The sequence below is a fragment of the Sturnus vulgaris genome, chromosome 34, assembly GCF_052056855.1.
Source record: "Sturnus vulgaris isolate bStuVul1 chromosome 34, bStuVul1.hap1, whole genome shotgun sequence".
Classification (NCBI taxonomy): domain Eukaryota; kingdom Metazoa; phylum Chordata; class Aves; order Passeriformes; family Sturnidae; genus Sturnus; species Sturnus vulgaris.
In genome coordinates this window covers 662635-681814 of record NC_142276.1, presented here as the reverse complement: position 1 = coordinate 681814, position 19180 = coordinate 662635, and the positions used below count along the sequence as shown (strand labels likewise).

General features: G+C 60.2%; 1 protein-coding gene across 1 annotated transcript; it reads right to left on the bottom strand.

The window, feature by feature from the left end:
* Positions 1-1523: 1523 nt before the first annotated feature.
* PHF8 (PHD finger protein 8) lies at positions 1524-12842 on the bottom strand (the record flags this gene model as incomplete). Its single annotated transcript, XM_088155054.1, is given in 11 exon segments — positions 1524-1611; positions 3174-3336; positions 4420-4539; positions 4541-4607; positions 5802-5886; positions 5889-5933; positions 7032-7210; positions 8665-8681; positions 8683-8770; positions 9466-9555; positions 11205-12842. Coding segments are annotated over 11 exon segments (1040 nt in total), but the record flags the coding sequence as incomplete, so codon positions are not given.
* Positions 12843-19180: the final 6338 nt, after the last annotated feature.

Sequence of the window (19180 nt, the reverse complement as noted above, 5' to 3'; positions counted from 1 at the left end):
TTAAAATTCCATAAAAACCCAAAAAACGGATTGAAGGGATTTAAAATATTCCTAAATTCCATAAAATCCCAAAAATGGATTGAAGGAACTCAAAATATTCCTAAATTCCATAAAAACCCCAAAAACGGATTGAAGGGATTTAAAATATTCCTGAATTTCCTAAAATCCAAAAACGGATTGAAGGGATTTAAAATATTCCTAAATTCCATAAAATCCCAAAAACGGATTGAAGGGATTTAAAATATCCTAAAATTCCATAAAACCCCAAAAACGGATTGAAGGGATTTAAAATATTCCTAAATTCCATAAAATCCCAAAAAATGGATTGGAAGGAACTCAAATATTCCTAAATTCCATAAAAACCCCAAAAAAGGATTGAAGGGACTCAAATATTCCTGAATTTCCCCCAGATCCCCCCTAAACTCCCCAAAGACCCCACAAAGACCCCCCAAACTCTCCCCAAATCCCCCCCCAAAAACCCCAAACCCCCCCAAAGCCCCCAAAATCCCCCCCAAGCCGCCCCTAAACTCCCCCAAATCCCCCCCAAATCCCTCCCTAGACCCCCCAAATTCCCCCCAAATCCCCCACAAGCCCCCCCCTAGACCCCCCCATATCCCCCAAAATTCCCCCCAGACCCCCCAAGGCCCCCCCAGACCCCCCCCAGACTCCTCCCAGCCCCCCCAAATCCCCCCCAGACCCTCCAAATCCCCCCCAAATCCCCCCTAAAGCCCCCAAAGCCCCCCCTAGACTCCCCCCAGTCCCCTCCCAAGCCCCCCCAAATCCCCCCTAAACCCCCAAAGCCTCCCCAAATCCCCCCCGACCCCCCCCCAGGACTCTCCCAGCCCCCCCAAATCCCCCCCAGACCCCCCAAATCCCCCCCAGACCCCCCCTAAACTCGCCCCAGTGCCCCCCAAAGCCCCCCAAATCCCCCCTAGACTCCCCCAAATCCCCCCCAAAGCCGCCCCAAATCCCCCCCTAGACTCCCCCAGTTCCCCCAAATCCCCCCCTAGACCCCTCAAAGCCCCCCCCTAGACTCCCCCCAGTCCCCCCCTGACCCCCCAAATCCCCCCCAGACCCCCCAAATCGCCCCCAAATTCCCCCCAGACCCCCCTAAACTCGCCCAGTGCCCCCCAAGCCCCCCCCAGTTCCCCCAAATCCCCCCCTAGACCCCTCAAAGCCCCCCCCCTAGACTCCCCCCAGGCCCCCCCAAGCCCCCCAAAACCGCCCCAAATCCGCCCCAAAGCCCCCCCCGGACTCCCCCCAGACCCTCCAAATCCCCCCCTGACCCCCCAAATCCCCCCTAAAGCCCCCAAAGCCCCCCCTAGACCCCCCAAAGCCTCCCCAAATCCCCCCAAGCCCCCAAATCCCCCCCAAAACCGCCCCAAATCCCCCCCTAGACCCCCCCCGTCTCCCCCCAGCCCCCCCAAATCCCCTCCAAATCCCCCCCAAATCCCCCCCAGACCCCCCATATCCCCCCCTAGACCCCCCCAGACTCCCCCCAAATCCCCCCAGCCCCCGCCCACCGGAGCTGCATGCCGATGTTGAGGCTGTGCAGGAAGAGCCCCCCAAAGGCCAGAGAGTCCACGGGGGTCAGCACGGCGTGGATCCAGCCTGGGACACGGAGACCAACTGGGAGAACTGGGGGAACTGGGAACACTGGGGGGACTGGGACACGGAAACGAACTGGGAGAACTGGGGGGAACTGGAACACGGAAACTGGGAGAACTGGGGGAAACTGGGGGACTGGGAACACTGGGGAAACACGGAAACTGGGAGAACTGGGGGAAACTGGGGGGACTGGGGACACGGAAACTGGGAGAACTGGGGGAAACTGGGAATGGGGGGCACGGAAACTGGGAGAACTGGGGGAAACTGGGGGGACTGGGAACACTGGGGGCACGGAAACTGGGAGAACTGGGGAAACTGGGGGGACTGGGGGGACTGGGGACACGGAAACTGGGAGAACTGGGGGAAACTGGGAACACTGGGGGACACGGAAACGAACTGGGAGAACTGGGGGAAACTGGGAACACTGGGGGACACGGAAACTGGGAGAACTGGGGGAAACTGGGGGGGACTGGGAACACTGGGGACACGGAAACTGGGAGAACTGGGGGAAACTGGGAATGGGGGACACGGAAACGAACTGGGAGAACTGGGGGAAACTGGGAACACTGGGGGACACGGAAACTGGGAGAACTGGGAACACTGGGGGGACTGGGGGGACTGGGGACACGGAAACTGGAGAACTGGGGGAAACTGGGAATGGGGGACACGGAAACTGGGAGAACTGGGGGAAACTGGGGGGACTGGGGGGACTGGGGACACGGAAACTGGGAGAACTGGGAACACTGTGAACGGGGAAACGGGGAGGACTGGGAAACTGGGAATGGGGGAACTGGGGAACTGGGGGGACAAGGAAACTGGGAGAATTGGAGCACTGGAATGGGGGGACAGGGAAACTGGAGAACTGGGAATGGGGGACTGGGGAACTGGGAGCACTGGGGGAACTGGGAATGGGGGGCAGGGAAACTGGGGGGACTGGGAACACTGGGAGAACTGGGAATGGGGGACTGGGGAACTGGGAGCACTGGGGGAACTGGGGGAACTGGGAATGGGGGACAGGGGAACTGGGAGCACTGGGAGCACTGGGAGGGGACACTCAGAGGCACTGGGAGCACATTTGGGCTCTGTCCCTTGCACAGGTGACACCGAGGGTGTGCCCAGGTGTGCCCTCACCTGTGATGGCACAGGTGACACCGGGGGTGGGCACAGGTGACACCGGGGGTGGGCACAGGTGACACAGGTGACACCGGGGGTGGGCACAGGTGACACTGGGGGGGGTCTGACCCTGGCACAGGTGACACAGGTGACACCGGGGGTGGGCACAGGTGACACAGGTGACACCGGGGGTGGGCACAGGTGACACTGAGGGTGTCTGATCCTGGCACAGGTGACACAGGTGACACCGGGGGTGGGCACAGGTGACACTGGGGGTGTCTGACCCTGGCACAGGTGACACAGGTGACACCTGGGGTGGGCACAGGTGACACTGGGGGTGTCTGACCCTGGCACAGGTGACACAGGTGACACCGGGGGTGGGCACAGGTGACACAGGTGACACCGGGGGTGCGTTTGGGCTCTGTGGGGGGTGTGCCCAGGTGTGCCCTCACCTGTGGGGATGAAGAGGGTCTGGCCCTGGCGCAGGTGGCACCGGAAGCACCGATCCACCTGGTCCCCAAAGAAAAGCTCGGGCTGGTTCCGGGAGCTGCTCCAGGCCTCGAACAGAGCCAGGTTGGCGGCAGAGGGACGAGCCAGGTAAAAGATCTGCTCACCCTGGGGACACAGGTGAGACACAGGTGAAAGGTTTGATCACCCTGGGGACACAGGTGAGGGACAGGTGAAAGGTTTGATCACCCTGGGGACACAGGGGGCACAGGTGACAGGTGGGACAATGACACAGGTGAGGGACAGGTAAAAGATCTGATCATCTTGGGGACACAGGTGAGGGACAGGTGAGAGCCAGGTGAAAGGTTTGATCACCCTGGGGACACAGGTGTGACAGGTGGGGTTTGGGACAGGTGAGAAGTGACACAGTGGTACAGGTGAGGGACAGGTAAAAAGTCTGTTTGTCCTGGGGACACAGGTGTGACAGGTGGGGTTTGGGACAGGTGAGGGGGGTGTGGGGCAGGTGACAGCTGACACATGACGCAGGTGATTTGGGACAGGTAAGGGATGTCCCCAGAACAAGGTGCCAGCCCGAGGAGCCCCCACAATCGATGTGGAAATCGCTGTAGCCCAAAACCCCAGCCCCAATTGCCCTGAAAATCCCCTCTAACCCCCCAAAACCCCTCTAGGACCCCATAACTGCCCCCAAATCCCCCCCCAAATCCCCCTCCCCGTACCCGGAGCACGTGGTGCCAGGCCGAGGTGCCCCCGCAGTTGATGTGGAAGTCGCTGTAGCCCAAAACCCCCAGCCCCAAATCCCCTCTAATCCCCCCAAAACCCCTCTAGGACCCCATAACTCCCCTCAAAACCCCTCTAAAACCCCATAAACGCCCCCAAAACTCCTCTAGGACCCCTCCCCATACCCTGAGCACACGGTGACAAAGCCGAGGTGCCCCCACAGTCGCTGTAGCCCAAAACCCCCAGCCCCAAATCCCCTTTAACCCCCCAAAACCTCATAAATCCCGCCAAAACCCCTCTAAAACCCCCTAACTCCCCTCTAAAACCCCATAACTCCCCTCAAATCCCCCTCCCCATACCCTGAGCACACGGTGGCAAAGCCGAGGTGCCCCGCAGTCGCTGTAGCCTAAAACCCCCCAGCCCCAATTCCCCTTTAACCCCCCCAAAACCCCATAAATCCCCCCAAATCCCCTCTAGGACCCCATAACTCCCCCCAAATCCCCCTCCCCGTACCCGGAGCACGTGGTGCCAGGCCGAGGTGCCCCCGCAGTCGATGTGGAAGTCGCTGTAGCTGTCCCTGGCCCCCATCAGGCAGAATTTCTGCACGCTCGGCCTCTCCCGAGCCGACTCCCCCCGGCCACAGATTCTCCACCCACGAGAGTTTCCTCACGATCCGAGGGGTCTGCACCAGGTTGGACAGGCTGGGGGACCCCAAAAATGGGATTGGGGGGAGGTCAGGGGGGTGCAGACTCTGCTCCGGAGGGCAGGGGGTGCCCCAGTGGGGAGGGGAAGGATGCGGGAGGGACTGGGAAGGAACTGGGAGAGACTGGGAAGGAACTGGGAGAGCCTGGGAAGGAACTGGGGAGCAGTGGGGGGCACTGGGAAGGAACTGGGAGAGACTGGGAAGGAACTGGGAGAGACTGGGGGGCACTGGGAAGGAGCTATGAAGGAACTGGAGCTCCTGGGAAGGAGCTGGGAAGGAACTGGGAGCTCCTGGGAAGGAACTGGGAGCAGTGGGGGGCACTGGGAAGGAACTGGGAAGGAACTGGGAGCTCCTGGGAAGAGCTGGGAAGGAACTGGAAGGAACTGGGAAGGAACTGGGAAGGAACTGGAAGGAACTGGGAAGGAACTGGGAGCAGTGGGGGGCACTGGGAAGGAACTGGGAGTTACTGGAAAGGACCTGAAAGAACTGAGAGGGACTGGGAGCACTGGGAGGGACTGGGAAGGAACTGGGAGAGACTGGGAGAGCCTGGGAAGGAACTGGAGCAGTGGGGGGCACTGGGAAGGAACTGGAGAGACTGGGAAGGAACTGGGAGCTCCTGGGGGGCACTGGGAAGGAGCTATGAAGGAACTGGGAGCTCCTGGGAAGGAACTGGGAAGGAACTGGGAGCAGTGGGGGGCACTGGGAAGGAACTGGGAAGGAACTGGAAAGAACTGAGAGGGACTGGGAGCACTGGGAGTTACTGGGAAGGAACTGGGAGCACTGGGAAGGACTCGGAGCTCTAAGAGGGACTGGGAAGTGACTGGGAGCGCTGGGAGGGAACTGGGAGAGACTGGGAGGGACTGGGAAGGAACTGGGAGCACTGGGAGAGACTGGGAAGGAACTGGGAGAACTGAGAGAGACTGGGAAGGAACTGGGAGAGACTGGGAGGGACTCGGAGCTCTAAGAGGAACTGGGAAGGAACTGGGAGAACTGGAGCTCCTGGGAAGGAACTGGGAGGGACTGGGAAGGAACTGGGAGCACTGGAGCTCCTGGGCGGGAACTGGGCGGGACTGGGAGGGACTGGGAGGGACTGGGCGGGAACTGGGAGGGACTGGGCGGGAACTGGAGTTCCTGGGCGGGAACTGGGCGGGAACTGGGAGGGACTGGGCGGGACTGGGAGCTCTGGACCCACCGCGTGTCCGAGAACTCGAGGCCGGTGACGCTGAGGACGCGCTCGCGCCGGGGCCCCCCCAGGTAAGACACGAACTCGGCCAGGGCATGCGGAGCTCGGCCTGGCGACACACATCGAGCACGGGCACCCACCCTGTCTGCACCTGCGAGCCCAAAAACGGCCCAAAAACGGCCCCGAAAAAATGTCCCAAAAAACGTCCCGAAAATGTCCCCAAAACGTCCCAAAAAATAGCTCTAAAATATCCAAAAATAGCCCCAAAAATAGCCCCAAAAATGTCCCAAAAACGTCCCAAAAATAGCCCCAAAATAGCCAAAAAAAATCCCCAAAAAATCCCCAAAATAGCCCCAAAAAGCCTGCGGGACCCCTTCAGACTCCCCAAAAATCCCCCAGAACCCCCCAAAAAGTCCCAAAACTCCCCAGGACCCCCCCCAAAAGCCCCCGGGACCACTCCAGATCCCCAAAAATTCCCCCAGAACCCCCCAAAAATCCCCCCAGGACCCCCCAAAACGCCCCCAAAACTCCCCAGGACCCCTCAAAAACCCCCGGGACCCCCAAAAACGCCCCCAGAACTCCCCAAAAACCCCTGGGACGCCCCCAAAAAGCTCCCGGGAACCCTCCAGACGCCCCCAAAACCCCTGGGACCCCTCCAGACCCTCCAAGAATCCCCCAGAACCCCCCAAAAAAGCCCCCAGGACCCCTCAAAAACCCTCGGGACCCCCCCAAAACTCCCCAGGTCTCCCCAAAAAAGCCCCAGGACTCCCCAGGACCCCTCAAAAACCCCCAGAACGCCCCCAAAGCTCCCCAGGACCCCCCAAAACGCCCCCAAAACCCCCAGGACCCCCCCCAAAACGCCCCCGGGACCCCTCCAGATCCCCAAAAATCCCCCCAGAACCCCCCAAAAAGCCCCCAGGACCCCTCAAAAAGCCTCGGGACCCCCCAAAACTCCCCAAAAAAGCCCCCAGGACCCCTCAAAAACCCCCAGAACGCCCCCAAAGCTCCCCAGGACTCCCAAAAAAGCCCCAGGACCCCCCAGGACCCCTCAAAACCCCTCGGGACCCCCCCAAAACGCCCCCAAAACTCCCCAAAAAAGCCCCCAGGACTCGCCAGGACCCCTCAAAACCCCAGAACGCCCCCAAGCTCCCAGGACTTCCCAAAAAAGCCTCCAGGACTCCCCAAAAAGCCCCCAGGACCCCCCAAAACGCCCCCAAAACCCCTGGGGACCCCACAAACCCCCCCGGGGGGGCTGACCGACGTGGTGCAGGACGTCTCGGGGGGTGAAGGTGGGGGGCGGCAGGGTCATGCCCAGCCCCTCGTGCCGGCCCACCAGGATGGGCACGCTGAAGCTGTTCTCCTCCAGGTACTCCACGGTCAGCTGAGCCCCGCTCGGCCGCAGCAGCACCTCGTCGGCGCTGGGGAGGGGGACGGCGCTCAGAGACCCCCCACCAGGGGTGAGGGACACCCGGCAGGGGTGAGAAACCCCCCCCAGGAGGGAGCGGCACCCACCGGGAGGGACTGACACCCACCAGGGGTGAGGGACCCCCCACCAGGGGTGACTGACACCCTCCAGGGGTGAGAGACCCCCCCCAGGGGTGAGAGACCCCCACCAGGGGTGAGAGACCCCCCCAGGGGTGAGAGACCCCCACCAGGGGTGACTGACACCCACCAGGGGTGAGAGACCCCCACCAGGGGTGACTGACACCCACCAGGGGTGAGAGACCCCCACCAGGGGTGACTGACACCCTCCAGGGGTGAGAGACCCCCCCCAGGGGTGACTGACACCCACCAGGGGTGACTGACACCCACCAGGGGTGAGAGACCCCCCCAGGGGTGAGAGACCCCCACCAGGGGTGACTGACACCCACCAGGGGTGAGAGACCCCCCCAGGGGTGAGAGACCCCCACCAGGGGTGACTGACACCCACCAGGGGTGACTGACACCCACCAGGGGTGAGAGACCCCCCCAGGGGTGAGAGACCCCCACCAGGGGTGAGAGACACCCACCAGGGGTGAGAGACACCCACCAGGGGTGAGAGACACCCTCCAGGGGTGAGAGACCCCACCAGGGGTGAGAGACCCCCCCCAGGGGTGAGAGACACCCGGCAGGGGGAGCGACACCCACCGGGGCTGAGAGACCCCACCCAGGGGTGACTGACACCCTCCAGGGGTGAGAGACACCCACCAGGGGTGAGAGACACCCTCCAGGGGTGAGAGACCCCACCAGGGGTGAGAGACCCCCCCCAGGGGTGAGAGACACCCGGCAGGGGGGAGCGACACCCACCGGGGCTGAGAGACCCCACCCAGGGGTGACTGACACCCTCCAGGGGTGAGAGACCCCCACCAGGGGTGAGAGACCCCCACCAGGGGTGAGAGACACCCCCCAGGAGGGACTGACACCCACCGGGAGGGACTGACACCCACCCGGGGTGAGCAGCACCCCCCAGGAGTGACCAGCACCTCATAGGAGTGACCAGTGCTCTCCAAACAGTGACCAGCACCCCAAAGGGTGACCAGCACCCCCTGAGTGAGCAGTGCACCCCCAGAGTGACCAGTGTACCCCCAGATTGACCAGTGGCACCCCAAACAGTGACCAGCACCCCCCCAGTGAGCAGTGCACCCACAGGAGTGACCAGTGCACCCCCAGAGTGACCAGTGCACCCCCAGAGTGACCAGCACCCCCACAGGAGTGACCAGTACACCCAAAGAGTGACCAGTGCATCCCTGGTCGTGACTAACACTCCCCAGAGTGACCAGTGCACCCATAGGAGTGACCAGCACCCCCTCAGAGTGACCAGTATCACCCCAGAATGACCAGCACCCCACAGGAGTGACCATCACCCGGAGTGACCATCGCCCTGACCCCTCACCTGGGGAAGGTGCGGGCCCCGCAGCTCGCGGATGAATTGGGCGCTGCCGGTGCGGGCCGGGCGCCCGGGGTCCTGCTCGGGGGCCTTGGCGGGGCCACGGCGCCCGCTTCACTGCGGGGACACGGGGGGACAATTGGGGACAATTGGGGACAATCGGGGACAATTGGGGACAATCGGGGCCGCTTCACTGCGGGGACACGGGGGGACAATTGGGGACACAATTGGGGACAATCGGGGACAATCGGCGCCGCTTCACTGCGGGGACACGGGGGGACAATTGGGGACACGGGGACACAATTGGGGACAATCGGGGACAGGGGGGGACACAATTGGGGACACGGGGGGACACAATTGGGGACAATTGGGGACAATCGGGGACACAATTGGGGACACGGGGGGACACAATCGGGGACACAATTGGGGACACAATTGGGGACACGGGGTGACAGTCAGGGACACAATCGGGGACAACCGGGGCCACTTCACTGCGGGGACATACAGGGACAAAAAGGGGACAACCAGGGACAAGAGGACACGGTGGGGACAATCAGGGACACGGGGACACGATCAGGACACCGTGGGGACACCGTGGGGACACGGTGGGGACACGGGGACAATCAGGGACACACAGGGACAGGGGGACACGGGTGGGGGACAGGGAATGGGGGATCCATGGGGCCAGGAATGAAGAACCCCTGGGGAACTGGGAATGGAGGGACACGGGGATCCACAGGGAGCCCTGCACCCGGCCTGGGCCCCATCCCAGTCCCTCCAGTTCATCCCAGTCCCTCCCAGTGCCACTCACTGACTGAAGGCCCCCTGAGCACGGCGCACTGGGGGCAGTGGTACAGGTCGATCTCGGCCGCCGCCTCCTCCTCCACCCCCACGCAGCTGTGGGGGACACACCAGTAACTCCCAGTGCCTCCCAGTAACTCCCAGGCATCTCCCCAGTAACCCCCATCGCACCCCAGAACTGTCTTTGTGCCTCCCAGTCCCTCCCAGTCCCTCCCAGTACCCCCCAGACACCTTCCCGACCTCTCCCAGTACCTCCCACATCCACCCCTACACCCCCCAGTCACCTCCCAGTCCCTCCTAGCCCAGTCCCAGTGCTCCCCAGGCCCCCCAGTATGGTCCCAGTCCCCCCCAGCCTCGTCCCAGTGCCTCCCAGTCCTCCCCAGCCCCATCCCAGTGCTTCCAGTCGGGTCCCAGTGCCTCCCAGTCCCCCTCAGCTGACCCCAGTGCCCCCAACCCTGATCCCAGTGCTCCCAGTCCCCTCCATCCCAGTCTCAGGCCCCCCCAGCCGGGTCCCAGTGCCTCCCAGTCCCCCCCAGCCTCATCCCAGTGCCTCCCAGTGCCCCCCATCCCCCATCCCAGTCCCCCGCAGCCTCACCCCAGTGCCTCCCAGTGCTCCCCAGCCCCATCCCAGTGCCATCCCAGTGTCTCCCAGTGCCCCCCAGCCTCATCCCAGCGCCTCCCAGTCCCCCAAGCCCCATCCCACTGCCTCCCAGTGCCCTCCAGCCCCATCCCAGTGCCTCCCAGTCCCCCCCAGCCTCATCCCAGCGCCTCCCAGTGCCCCCCAGCCCCATCCCAGCGCCTCCCAGCCTCATCCCAGTGCCGCCCAGTGCCCCCCAGCCCCATCCCAGTGCCATCCCAGTGTCTCCCAGTCCCCCCAGCCTCACCCCAGTGCCTCCCAGTGCCCCCAGCCCATCCCAGTGCCCTCCAGCCCCATCCCAGTGCCATCCCAGTGTCTCCCAGTCCCCCCCAGCCTCATCCCAGTGCCCCCCAGCCCCATCCCAGTGCCATCCCAGTGTCTCCAGTGCCCCCCAGCCCCATCCCAGTGCCCCCCAGCCTCATCCCAGCGCCTCCCAGCCTCATCCCAGTGTCTCCCAGTGCCCCCAGCCTCATCCCAGTGCCCCCAAGCCCCGTCCCAGTCCCCCCCAGCCTCACCCCAGTGCCTCCCAGTCCCCCCCAGCCTCACCCCAGTGCCTCCCAGTCCCCCCCAGCCTCATCCCAGCGCCTCCCAGCCCCATCCCAGTGCCTCCCAGTGCCCCTCAGCCTCATCCCAGCGCCTCCCAGTCCCCCCAAGCCTCATCCCAGTGTCTCCCAGTGCCCCCCAGCCCCATCCCAGTGCCCCCAGCCTCATCCCAGCACCTCCCAGTCCCCCCCAGCCTCATCCCAGCGCCTCCCAGCCCCATCCCAGCCCCATCCCAGTGCCCCCCAGTCCCCCCCAGCCTCATCCCAGTGTCTCCCAGCGCCCCCCAGCCCCATCCCAGTCCCCCGCAGCCTCACCCCAGTGCCTCCCAGTGCCCCCCAGCCCCATCCCAGTGTCTCCCAGTGCCCCCCAGCCTCATCCCAGTCCCCCCAAGCCCCATCCCACTGCCTCCCAGCGCCCCCCAGCCCCATCCCAGTGCCCCCCCAGCCCCATCCCAGTGTCTCCCAGTGCCCCCCAGCCTCATCCCAGTCCCCCCAAGCCCCATCCCAGTGCCTCCCAGTGGCCCCCCAGCCCCATCCCAGTGCCTCCCAGTGCCCCCCAGTCGCACCTGCCATGGAACCAGTCCTGGCAGCCGTCGCACTCGATCATGAAGCGGGTCACGTCGTAGGGCAGGCGGCACAGGCAGTACACGGGCACCGAGGACATGGCCGGGCCCCCGGGGCGACCCCCGACCCTACGGACCCCCGCGACCCCCCCCCGGCCCGGGACATCCGAGCGCTGCCCGCCAGACCCCCAAAAATCCACCCCCTAAAAAACCTGCCTCAAAAAATCCCAAAAAACAGGTTCAAAATAACCTCAAATCCCCCCAAAAACAGGTTCAAAATAACCTCAAATCCCCCCAAAAACAGGTTCAAAATAACCTCAAAGCCCCCCAAAAAAACCTCAAATCCCCCCAAAACCAGGTTCAAAATAACCTCAAAGCCCCCCAAAAACAGGCTCAAAATAACCTCAAAGCCCCCCAAAAACAGGTTCAAAAAAACCTCAAAATTCCCCCAAAAACAGGCTCAAAAAACTCTCAAATCCCCCCAAAACAGGCTCAAAAAAAACTCAAAGCCCCCCAAAAAACCCTCAAATCCCCCCAAAACAGGCTCAGAAAAACCTCAAAGCCCCCAAAAACAGGCTCAAAATAACCTCAAAGCCCCTCAAAAACAGCCTCAGAAAAACCTCAAAATTCCCCCAAAAACAGCCTCAAGGACCCCTCAAAATCACCCTCAAAAAACCTGAAAACCTCCCTAAAATCAGCCTCAAAAATCCCCAAATCAGTCTCAAAACAGCCCCAAAACCCCCCAAAAACAACCTCAAAAGAGACCCCAACACACCCCAAAAAACTCTCAAAAAAAAAAACCCCTCAGAAGCTCCCCCTTAAAACCCCTCCTTCAAAACAGCCACAAAACCCCAAAATTCAAACTCTCTGCTGCTCCCCTAAAATCACCCCCAAAGCCTCCCCCAAAACGCGGCCCGTGGAGGCCCCTGAGGGGAATTGGGGGGCAAAACCCCCTAAAAAAAACCAGTACAGGCCGGGGGCACCCCAGAAGGGCCTGTGGAGACTTGGGATCCCCCTAAGGGATTTATGAGGGCCTAAATCCTCTCTCAAAAAGGTCTAAAAATGTTGGGAGACTCCTCTGAGGGTCACCAGGCCTCTCGGACCCCCCCCCTTTCCGAAGGTTTATAGGGTCCAGAGCCCCCCAAAAACGCGCCCACAGCGTCTCCCCCGCCCCACAGGGGCCTACAGCGTGTGGGGACCCCCCAAAAAGGCCGCAGGGCCCGGGGTCCCCTCACAGCGACCGTGGGGGTCCCGGCCGCCCTCTCCCCCCGCGCTTTAGGGTCCCCGAGACCCCCTCAAAGACCCTCGAGACCCCCCCCAAAAGCTTTGAGGATCCCCTAAAAGCCCCCGACACCCCCTCAAGGCCGGCGGGACCCCCCCTCGAGGCCTGCGGGACGCCGCGAGGCCTGCGCCCCCCCCACCGCCACCTCCCGACTAGGCCGCAGCCCGCCCCGGCAAGGCCTGGCGCTTCTCGCGGCCGCTCCGCCGCCTCAGCCCGGTCGCCGCCGCCGCTACCGGCCCCGCGCCCGGTGCTGCCGCCGCCGCCGCGGCCTCTGCGCGCTCCGGGCCGCCCGGGAAAGTTTTATTCAAACGCGGAAACGGGGAGGGAGAGGGCGGGGCCCGGGCGCCATTTTGGCCGCGTCGCGCCGCCATCTTGGGAAGGGAGCGGGCGCCATTTTGAGAAGGACGGAACGCTCCCCCCCATTGGGTGTCGGGGCGGGGCCGCCATCTTGGGCGCGGCGCCATTTTGAGTGTGGCAATTTCCGCCGCCATTTTGAGTGTGGCGATTTCCGCCGCCATTTTGAGTGTGGCGTTTCCGCCGCCATTTTGAGTGTGGCGATCCGGCCGCCATTTTGGGAGTGGCGCTCACCAGCCACGCTTTTATTTCTTAAATTTTCAGAATTTTTTTTTTTCTTTTCGCGCTTTTTAACAATTTCCCCGCAAAACCAAACGCCTTCCCCACCCTCCTCTCGAACCAGAACACCCGAGAATTCACCCCGAAACCTCGCTGGCTTGGTGAAGGGGTGAGGTAGATGAGCAGGAAAAAAAAAAAAACCAAAAAAAAAACAACACGACAAAATGACCCAAAAATGGGCTGAGGGGAGGGGTCGAGGAATGGGAGAGGGGTTGTTGCACCAGTAAGACCAGTATGGAGAGGATGGGTCACCAGTAAATCCAGGACAGGCTGTGCTGTGGTCGCGTGAGGGGGAAAATTCCAGGCCTGGGAGGGGATTTGGGTGAAAAAAATGGGAATTTTAGGGGAGGTCTGGAGAGTTGTGAGGGGAAAAAATGGAATTTGGGGATAAACGAGAGGTTTGGGTTGAACAGTTTGTGTTTTGGGGTAAAACGAGGCCATTTGGGGGCTAAAAATTGGGGTGGATTCGTGTGGGGATAAAAAGGGCGACAAGGCCTCAAAAAAAAAAAAAAAAAAAAATTTGGTGTAAAATGAGGAGATTTTGGAGCTGGAAATTGGGGTGATATCATGAGGGGGAAGGGTAGGCCCTAAAAGAGATTTTTAGGGTGAAAATGATGCGATTTGGGGGTTATGTTGTGGGAAGGGTAAAAAAAAAAGGGGAGCTAGGCCCCCAAAAAAAAAAAAAAAGGGGGGTTGGGGTGAAAAAAGGTGATTTTGGGGCCAGAAAGTGGCATCACATTGAGGTGGTGTGAAAAAGACGGGGGGAAAGGCCACAAAAAAAGGGAATTTTGGGGTGATTTGGGGGGTAAAAAATGGGGTCACCTCATGCAGAGGGGGACAGGGCCAAAAAGGGAATTTTGGGGTGGAAAATTGAGGTGGGCAGGGGACAAAAAAAGGGAATTTTGGGGGTGAAACGAGGGGATTTTGGGGCACCAGAAAGTGGGGGCAGCTTGCAAAGGGGGAATGACCCAAAAAAAAGGGAATTTTGGGGTAAAAATGCAGAGATTTTTGGGGAAAAAAGGGGGGATTTGGGGTCAAAAATGGGGAAGGTTTGGTATCCTAAAAAGGGGATTTTGGGGGTGAATTGAGGCTAAAATGTGGGTTCAGCCCAGCAGCAAAAAAAAAAAAAAAAAGGGAATTTTAGGGCAAAAATAAGAAATTTTGGGGCCAGGAATAAGGGTCACACCACGTGACCCCAAAAAAGAAAAAAAAATAATAATTTTGGGGTGAAATGAGGTGATTTAAGGGCTGGAATTTTGGGATAAAACAAGGGGGGGGTTTGGGGGGGTGAAACAAAGAGATTTTGGGGGGTGAAAATTGGGGGGTTTGACCCAAAATTGGGGGGTTTGGACCCAAAATTGAGGGGTTTGATTTAAAATTGAGGGGGTTTTTGACACAAAATTGGGGGGTTTGGACCCAAAATTGGGGGGTTTTGACTAAAATTGGGGGTTTGAGTCAAAATTGGGGTTTGGACCCAAAATTTGGGGGTTTTGACCCAAATTTGGGGGGGTTGACTCAAAATTGGGGGGGGTTGACCTAAAATTGGGGTTTTTGACCCAAAATTGGGGGGTTAGGACTCAAATTAGGGGATTTTGACCCAAAATTGGGGGGATTGACGCAAAATTGGGGGGGGTTGACTCAAAATTTGGGGTTTTTGACCCAAAATTGGGGGGTTTGGACCCAAATTGGGGTTTTTGACCCAAAATTGGGGTTTTTGACCCAAAATTGGGGGGGTTGACTCAAAATTGGGGGGGTTTAACCCAAAATTGGGGGGTTTTGACCCAAAATTGGTGGGGGTTGACCTAAAATTGGGGGGTTTGACCCAAAATTGGGGGGGTTTGACTCAAAATTGGGGGTTTGACCCAAAATTGGGGGGTTTGGAACCAAAATTGGGGGTTTGACCCAAAATTGAGGGGTTTGAGTCAAAATTGGGGGGATTGACCCAAAACTGGGGGGTTTGACTCAAAATTGGGGGGTTTGACTCAAAATTGGGGTTTTGACCCAAAATTGGGGGGTTTCACCCCAAAATTGGGGGGTTTGGACCCAAAATTGGGGGGATTGACCCAAAATTGGGGGTTTTGACCCAAAATTGGGGGAGGGTTTTGACCCAAAATTGGGGGGGTTTGACCCAAAATTGGGGGGTTTGGACCCAAAATTCGGGGGTTTTGACTCAAAATTGGGGGGTTTGGACCCAAAATTGGGGGGGTTTCACCCCAAAATCGGGGGATTTTGCCTCAAAATTGGGGGGGTTTGCCTCAAAATTTTGGGTTTTTGACCCAAAATTGGGGGGTTTGGACCCAAAACTGGGGGGGTTTTGACCCAAAATTGGGGGGGTTTGGACCCAAAATTCGGGGGGAGATTGACCCAAATTTTGGGGTTTTTGACCCAAATTTGGGTTTGGTTTTTTTTTGTTTTTTTTTTTTTTTTTGGGGGGGGGAGGGGTGAGGGTGTCGGGACCCTCCCCCCCCCTCACTCAGCCCCCGGGGGGGAGGGGGCTGCCCCCCCCACGCAGGGCGGGTTTGGGGGGGGGAGGGGGGGGCAGCTCCCCCATTTTCGGGGGGTCCCGCGGGCGCCGCGCAGGGAGGAGACCCACGAGGAGGTGGCCTGGGGGAGGGGGGGGGGGGAAAAAAAAAAAATTAAAAAAAAAAAATAGGGGAGGGGGCTTCAGGTTTTGGGGGATCCCCTTCCTCACCCCCCCCCCGCCCCCCAGACCCATAAAAAAGGGGGGGAAGGGCAGCCCCAACCCCCAAAAACTCCCCCAAAAAATGAGGTGCAGCTCCCCCCCAAAAAATCCCCCCCCAAACCCTCAAATTCCCCCCAGACCCCCCAAAAATCACCTGAGACCCCAAAAAAATCCCCCGGACCCCCAAAAAATCTCCCCAGACCCCCAAAATTCCCCCCAGACCCCCAAAGATCCCCCCAGACCCCCAAAAGAACCCCAAAAATATCCCCCCAGACGCCCAAAAAATTCCCCCAGACCCCCAAAAGATCCCCCCAGACCCCCAAAAATTCCCCCCAGACCCCCAAAAGAACCCCCCAGACCCCCAAAATTCCCCCCAGACCCCCAAAGATCCCCCCGGACCCCCAAAAGAACCCCAAAAATCCCCCCAGACGCCCAAAAAATTCCCCCAGACCCCCAAAAGATCCCCCCAGACCCCCAAAAATCCCCCCCAGACCCCCAAAAGAACCCCCCAAACTCCCAAAAAATCCCCCCAGACCCCCAAAAAATCCCCCAGACCCCCCAAAAATTCCCCCCAGACCCCCAAAAAATCCCCCAGACCCCCAAAAATTCCCCCCAGACCCCCAAAAATCCCCCCCAACCTGGGCCCTCGCCGTGTCCTGGACCCACTCGTCCACCAGCCGGTGCAGGTCGTCGGTGAAGAGCCCCTTTTTTTGGGGGCCGGGGGTTTTGGGGGGCCCGGGGAGGGGGATGAGGCCTCTGCGGGTGGGGGAGGGGAGGTTGGAAAAGGGGGGGGAGGGTGCCAGGGTTCACCCGCGCCCCCAAAAATCCCTCCCTGCACCCCAAAAAACGCCTCTTCTGACCCCAGATCCCACCTCCCCACCCCAAAATCCCCCTTTTGCACCCCAAAATTCCCCCCTTTCCACCCCAAAATCCCCCCCTTTCCACCCCAAAATTCCCCTTTCCATCCCAAAATCTCTCTTTTGGACCCCAAAATCCCCTCTTTGCCCCCCCAAAATCCCTTTTTTGCACCCCAAAATCCTTTTTTGGACCCCAAAATCCCCTCTTTGTCCCCTAAAATTCCCTTTTGCCCCCCAAAATTCCCCCTTTTCCCACCCAAAATCCCTTTTTTGCCCCCCAAAATTCCCCTTTCCACCCCCAAAATCTCTCTTTTGGACCCCAAAATCCCCCCTTTTCCACCCCAAAATCCCTTTTTTGACCCCAAAATCCCCTTTTTGCCCCCCAAAATTCCCCTTTCCACCCCAAAATCCCTTTTTTTGACTCCAAAATCCCCTTTTTGCCCCCCAAAATTCCCCTTTTCCACCCCAAAATCCCTTTTTTGGACCCCAAAATCCCCTCTTTGTCCCCTAAAATTCCCTTTTGCCCCCCAAAATTCCCCCTTTTCCCACCCAAAATCCCTTTTTTGCCCCACCAAAATTCACCTTTCCACCCCAAAAACCTCTCTTTTGGACCCCAAAATCCCCCCTTTTCCACCCCAAAATTCCTTTTTGACCCCCAATCCCTTTTTTGCCCCCCCAAAATTCCCCTTTTCCCACCCAAAATCCCTTTTTTGCCCCCCAAAATCCCCTCTTTGTCCCCCTAAAATTCCCTTTTGCCCCCCCAAATCCCCTTTTTGCCCCCCAAAATTCCCCTTTTCCCACCCAAAATCCCTTTTTTGACCCCAAAATCCCCTTTTTGCCCCCCAAAATCCCTTTTTTTGCCCCCCAAAATTCCACTTTCCACCCCAAAATCCCTTTTTTTGCCCCCAAAATCCCTTTTTAGACCCCCAAAATCCCTTTTTTGCCCCCCAAAATTCCCCTTTCCACCCCAAAAATCCCCCATTTTCTCCCCAAAAATCCCTTTTCTGCCCCCCCAAAATCCCTTTTTTTGCCCCCAAATCCCCCCTTTGTCCCCCCCAAACCTGTCAGGGCCACGCCCCGGCCCCGCCCTCTGGCCCGAGCCCCCCGAGGCCGCCGCGGGGACCCCCCGAGGCTCGCTGGGGGGGGGGTCCCGCCGCCCCCTCCCCATTTTTGGGGGTCCCCCCGGGCCTCTTTGAGGGCTCGGAGCCTCCGGTGCAGCTCCCGCAGCTCCCGGTCCTGCCGCGCCCGCAGCTCCAGAACCTCCTGGATGTGTCTGGGGGGGTCACAGGGGGTCCCCAAAATCTCCCGGGACCCCCAAAACCTCCCCAAATTTCTCCGGGATCCCAAAACCTCCCCGGGACCCCCAAAAATCCTCCCCAGGACCCCCAAAAAACTCCCCAGGAGCTGCATTGGGGGCTTCTGGCACCCCCTGGATGTGCCTGGGGGGGTCACAGGGGGTCCCCAAATCCTTTCCGGGACCCCCCAAAAACCTCCCCAGATTTCTCCGGGATCCCAAAACCTCCCCGGGACCCCAAAATCCTCCCCGGGACCCCCAAAAATCCTCCCCGGGACCCCCAAAAACCTCCCCCAGAGCTGCATTGGGGGCTCCTGGATGTGCCTGGAGGGGTCACAGGGGGTCCCCAAATCCTTTCCGGGACCCCCAAAACCTCCCCAAATTTCTCCGGAATCCCAAAACCTCCCCGGGACCCCCAAAAACCTCCCCAGGACCCCCAAAAATCCTCCCCGGGACCCCCAAAAACCTCCCCAGGAGCTGCATTGGGGGCTCCTGGCACCCCCTGGATGTGCCTGGGGGGGTCACGGGGGGTCCCCAAATCCTTCCCGGGACCCCCCAAAACCTCCCCAAATATCCCCGGGATCCCAAAACCTCCCCGGGACCCCCAAAAAACTCCCCAGGAGCTGCATTGGGGGCTTCTGGCACCCCCTGGATGTGCCTGGGGGGGGTCACAGGGGGTCCCCAAAATCTCCCCGGGACCCCCAAAACCTCCCAAATTTCTCCGGGATCCCAAAACCTCCCCGGGACCCCCAAAAAAACTCCCCCAGGAGCTGCATTGGGGGCTCCTGGATGTGCCTGGGGGGGTCACAGGGGGTCCCCAAATCCTTCCCGAGACCCCCAGATTTCTCCGGGACCCCCAAAAATCCTCCCCGGGATCCCAGAACCTCCCCGGGACCCCAAAAATCCTCCCGGGACCCCCAAAATCTCCCCAGGAGCTGCACTGGGGGCTCCTGGATGTGCCTGGGGGGGTCACAGGGGGTCCCCAAATCCTTCCCGGGACCCCAAAAACCTCCCCAGATTTCTCCGGGATCCCAAAACCTCCCCGGGACCCCAAAAACCTCCCCAAGACCCCTCTCGGGACCCCCAAAACTCTCCAGCACCTCCTGGATGTGCCTGGGGAGGGTCCGGGGGTGGCCCCTAAACCCCCCCCCCTAAACCTCCCACAAAACCCCCCCGGGACCCCTAAAACCTCCATGAGACCTCCCCAAATCCCCCCCAAACCCTTCCAGG